This window comes from Emiliania huxleyi, assembly GCF_000372725.1.
Source record: "Emiliania huxleyi CCMP1516 unplaced genomic scaffold EMIHUscaffold_329, whole genome shotgun sequence".
Lineage (NCBI taxonomy): Eukaryota > Haptophyta > Isochrysidales > Noelaerhabdaceae > Emiliania > Emiliania huxleyi.
The window spans coordinates 59,345-64,276 of record NW_005199530.1 but is presented as its reverse complement, the minus strand read 5'-3'; the positions used below and the strand labels follow the sequence as shown (position 1 = coordinate 64,276).

Here is a 4,932-nt window from a genome sequence, read left to right as displayed (position 1 = left end):
CGCCTCCGCCGCAGTCGCGGCCGCCTCCGCCGCCGCCGCCGCCGCCGCCGCCGCCGCCGCCGCCTCAGCAGCACGTGCCGCCGCCACCAGTGCTAGCGCCCGCGGCGCTGCGGCCAGCACAACCACAGCCGCAGCTGCGGCCACTACCGCCGGCCCCTCCCGCACCGCCGCCACTCTCGCGGCTGCCGTCAGGATTGCCGCCACCGCCGCCACCGCCACCGCCACGCGCGGCCGCGGCGGCGGCGGCGGCGGCGGCGGCGGCCTCTCGCGTGGCCATGCGCGTGGCGGCAGCAGAGGCCAAGTCCGCGCCGCAGCAGCCAGCAGCGTTGCCAACGGTGGCAGCGGCGCAGCCACCGCCTCAGGTCGCTGCTGGCCCCGGCCGGTGCCACAAGAGTAGCTGCGGTGGCGGCAGCAGCAGCAGCAGCAGCAGCAGCAGCAGCAGCAGCAGCAGCAGCAGCAGCAGCAGCAGCAGCGGTGGTGGCGGGGGCGCAGCTGGCAGCGGCAGCGGTGGCGGTGGCGGTGGCGGGTCCGCCCTCTCCGGCGAGGTTATGGCGGCGGCGCAGCGGCTGCAGCGGCGGGAGACGCAGGTCGAGAATGGCAAGGACACGCGGGTAAATGCGTGGAGGCGAGCGCCGCAAGAGTGGGGCGAGGCGCAGGCCGAGGCGCAGGCCGCCGACACGGCGGCAGGCGCGCCACTCACCGCCACGGAAAAAGCTGGGCTGGAGACGGAAGCTGGGCCGGAGACGTGCCGCCTCAGGGCGGATGCAGGCCCACGCGCAGCCCTCACCCGAGGCAGCGTGCTGGCTGAGCTGCGCAGCGAGAGGAGAGAGGCGGCAGCGAGCGAGGGCGAGGAGGAGAGCGCGTCTCAGTCGAGGCTGGGTGAGCCGCCAGCTGCCCGAGCCAAGGCGGCGCGGCAGAGGACTGACTCGGGCTCCGCCGCCGCCGCTGCTCCCGCTGCCGTGCCGCCGCCAGCCGCGGTGCCGCCGCCAGCCATCGCCAGGGGCAGCGTCTTGGACGAGCTGCGGCGCGAGGGCGCCAGCAGCAGCAGGGGTGAGGGCGGAGGCAGTGGCGGCGCGGGTGTGAGCGGCGGGCCAGAGGCCGCCAGCGGCGGCGAGAGCGCTTCATGCTCCGCCGCCGCTGCTCCCGCTGCGGTGCCGCCGCCAGCCGCGGTGCCGCCGCCAGCCATCGCCAGGGGCAGCGTCTTGGACGAGCTGCGGCGCGAGGACGCCAGCAGCAGCAGGGGCGAGGGCGGAGGCAGTGGCGGCGCGGGTGTGAGCGGCGGGCCAGAGGCCGCCAGCGGCGGCGAGAGCGCTTCATGCTCCGCCGCCGCTGCTCCCGCTGCCGTGCCGCCGCCAGCCGCGGTGCCGCCGCCAGCCATCGCCAGGGGCAGCGTCTTGGACGAGCTGCGGCGCGAGGGCGCCAGCAGCAGCAGGGGCGAGGGCGGAGGCAGTGGCGGCGCGGGTGTGAGCGGCGGGCCAGAGGCCGCCAGCAGCGGCGAGAGCGCTTCATGCTCCGCCGCCGCTGCTCCCGCTGCGGTGCCGCCGCCAGCCGCGGTGCCGCCGCCAGCCATCGCCAGGGGCAGCGTCTTGGACGAGCTGCGGCGCGAGGGCGCCAGCAGCAGCAGGGGCGAGGGCGGAGGCAGTGGCGGCGCGGGTGTGAGCGGCGGGCCAGAGGCCGCCAGCAGCGGGGGCGGCGGCCCCTGCGATGTGGGCAATCGCGATGGCGGTGGTGGCGGGCACCGGCTCATCCTTCAGAATTTGCCGATCGCGCTGAGCCGTGAAGGCTTGCGCGACGAGATGCGCCGGATCGGCGAGGTGTTGCAGGTCTCCGTCGAGCTCTCCGGGCACGGCTCGCAGCGCGGCGTGGTCGAGTTCGCGTCGCCGAGCGACCTCGCCTTTGCGAGGAGCAAGCTCGACGGCTCGCGGTTCAGAGGCCACACCGTCGAGGCGTACGCGGAGGCGCGACCCGGCGGCACTGCTGGCGGCGGCGGCGGCTCTGGCGGTGGCAGCTCTGGTGCCGGCGGTGTGGGCGCCAGTCAAAGTGTTGAAGCTGCACCCGCAGGCGGGGCACCGCCGCCGACGGCGGCGGCGGCGGCGGCGGCGGAGGCGGAGGCGGCGGCGGCGGAGGCAGAGGCGGAGGCGGAGGCGGTGGCGGCGGCGGCGGCGGCGGCGGCGGCGGCGCCTGCAGCTGTGCCTGGCTCGTCTGGGGGAGAGCAGCTAGTGCGCGAGTCGCGCGCCGACGGCGGCTACTCGATGATCCCACTCGTCGACCTCGACGCGATTCCAGCTACTGCCGCCGCGCCCACTGCTGCTGGTGCGCCCACTGCCGCCGCCGCGCCGCCGCCCAGCGGCGCGAAGCATGAGCGCAAGCGGAAGGCGTCTGCGCCGCCGCCAAAGGAGTCTAGGCAGGCGCCCAAGCGCGTGGCCGTGAAGTGCAAGCCGTCTAGCGAGGCCACCGCCACACAATGGCTCCCGCTGCCTGGTGGGAAGGCGGTCGCCGCCCCCGCCCGCGGCGTGCTTGGCCGCCTAGGGGCCGCCTGTCCAGAGCCGGGCAGAGGCAAGGCTGGCGGCAACTCGCTGCCTGAGCCAGAGAGCAAGGGCAAGTACAAGGGCAAGCCGGGGGACCCGTTCTGGGTTTGTCGCAGCTGTGGCACGCGCTCGTGGGAGGCGCGCTCGTCTTGCCGGAAGTGTGGCGTGGCAAAACCGCCTGGCGCCAAGATCACGCACCCCCCCAAGCGTAGAGGCGGGTAGTGGCCCAAACGCAGCCAAATTATAGAGGGTCGATTCCCTGCACTGTGTGGAACGCGGGAGCGATGGGTCCCAAAAAAGGTACCAGCAGAATGGCGCGTCTCCGCCCCCTTTCCTGTACGCGTGGGTCTCACAGAACGATTGCGCATTGGACCTTCGAGGGCATCAAAGTCGGCCGCGCCCCACGGCCATCCCGCCGGCTCTCGAGTGTCGCAGCGCGACGCGCTTCACCCCTCGACTCCGCTGCGAGTCGATCGGGAGACGACGCTCGGCCACCGCCAACTCCACCCTGACGTGTCGCACATGCGCCGAGTGTCCCCCCCGAGGGTGTCCTTATATAGTATACTTGGTTGCGAGTTAAAAAAAGCCCATTCCGCGCCCGCAGCCAGCAGCAGTACACATGCCGTTCTGGTGCCCCTCGGCTGGCCAGAGGACGACTCACAATACAAAATCGGAAAGACATCACGAGGGGCCGTATAAACGGTGCCGCAGCGGCCCGGGACACTAACAATGAGTTGCCGCCATTCGCCCGGCCTCCTCCCCCTCGGGGTCGCCCGGAAAGTGGGCTTGCGCACCGGCGCCCCCCCAGCACGCCGACCCGAGGTGTACCCTCCGGCCACCTGGGAGGGGCGCTCCCTCCATTTTTGGCCCATTGGCTTCACCATGATGGATACGGAGATGGCCAGCCCTTGGTTGTGCACCTGCGACGCGAAGAGGAGGTGATCTCGGCGGACGACGGCCATGCCGAGAGCGGGCGCAGCGCGGAAGAGGGTGCGCAGCGCGTCGCGGCCGAGCCGGGGGGGATGACCGGAGGGGGCGGGACGCCTGCATGTCCTCGAAGCTCCCAACCGCATACGCAAGCCGAGCCGCGAACGGCGGCGAGAGAGTTTGGCAGGGTCAGCGAGGACCGCGCATGGCGAAGGAACCTTTTTTAGGACCCAGCGCAAACACCGTCTCCCATCGTGTGCTGCACTGCTGGCGGGGGGCGACGCGACTCGCGAGGAGCGAGGTGTGCCGACAGCAACACCGCAGAGCGATGTGATTTCTGTTTTGCCTTTGAAACCCGCACCGTTTTTTTGGGCAATCCGCGCCGCGCTTTGAACGTATACCAGTAACCAGAGATGAGTCCAACCAAGAATAGACAAGACAGACATAAAGAGATGTGGCGCGCACGTTGGCTCTTGAGCAGTGGGGGGCCTGCCCGCACACCCGGGACCACCGGGTGGTATAGAGCAGAGCCGCGAGGCCCAGCCCAATCCGCGCGTGATGTTTACATGCCCGGCTGCCCCTGCTCCTCGGGCGCGAGCTTGATCATGTCGTCGATGCGCAGCACGGTGATGGCCGCCTCGGTCGCGAACTGGATCATCTTGACCTTGGACAGGGCCGGCTCGATGATGCCCGCCGTCAGGTTGTTTTGAATCTTGCCGCTCACGCAGTCGAGGCCGTACCGCCGCAGCTCCGCCTTCGCCGAGTCGGTCTGCGCGGCGTTGTGGTTTGCGCGGAGCTTTGCGACGATGTCGGTCGCGTCGCGCGCGGCGTTGACGGCGAGCTGCTTCGGGATGACGAGGAGGGCCTGCGGTGCGGGGCCGGGGAGTCGTGGAGGGTGTCGTGCGGGAGGGGGTCATGGGGGGGGGCGGAGGGGGCGGCGGAGGCTGCGGAGGGCGGCGCCTCTGCGAACTCTGCGATGGCGAGCTGCTCCCGCGAGCCGAGCGTGGTAGCGAAGTTCTCGAGGTAGATGGAGAGGGCGGACTCGACGCAGCCGCCGCCCGGGACGACGGAGGCGGACTCGAGGGCCCGCTTGACGGCGCAGAGGGCGTCGTGGAGCGAGCGGTCCACCTTCGTAGGGGAGAGGCGAGGGGTTTGGAAGGGGGGTGGGCGAGGGGGGTGGGGCAGGGGAGGGTGGGGGTGATCGAGGGGGTGGCATGGTGGCGGATCCCGGCCGCATGCCGGCTGCATCTCCGCCTCTCGCCTCGTCGAGCATGTGGTGGTTAGGGTCAGGGTCAGGGTCAGGGTCAGGGTTAGGGTTAGACTCGTCGAGCATGTGGTGGCCAGGGTCAGGGTCAGGGTCAGGGTTAGGGTCAGGGTCAGGGTTAGCCTCGTCGAGCATGTGGTGGTTAGCTCCGCGCAGCAGGACGGAGCAGCAGCGCTGCGTCTTCCCGCCAGAGATGACGAGGTGGTCGTCGTC

At 71.6% G+C, this 4,932-nt stretch overlaps 2 protein-coding genes across 2 annotated transcripts in view; one reads left to right on the top strand and one right to left on the bottom strand.

Moving 5' to 3' along the window:
• Positions 1 to 2,838, top strand: part of EMIHUDRAFT_469824 (hypothetical protein) — a gene marked incomplete at its 5' end in the record, with an annotated part of 3,887 nt that extends 1,049 nt beyond the window's left edge. The window contains one exon of the mRNA XM_005773720.1: positions 193 to 2,838. Within this exon, the coding sequence (XP_005773777.1) occupies positions 193 to 2,750 (2,558 nt within the window). The 3' untranslated portion in view covers positions 2,751 to 2,838. The remainder of the gene's footprint in view (positions 1 to 192) is intronic.
• Positions 2,839 to 3,825: 987 nt separating this feature from the next.
• EMIHUDRAFT_424681 (hypothetical protein) overlaps positions 3,826 to 4,932 on the bottom strand; it is a 2,491-nt gene continuing 1,384 nt past the window's right edge. The window contains exons 3-4 of the mRNA XM_005773719.1: positions 4,503 to 4,583; positions 3,826 to 4,320 (exon numbers count right to left, since the gene is read on the bottom strand). Coding sequence (XP_005773776.1) covers positions 4,018 to 4,320; positions 4,503 to 4,583 — 384 coding nt within the window. The 3' untranslated portion in view covers positions 3,826 to 4,017. The remainder of the gene's footprint in view (positions 4,321 to 4,502; positions 4,584 to 4,932) is intronic.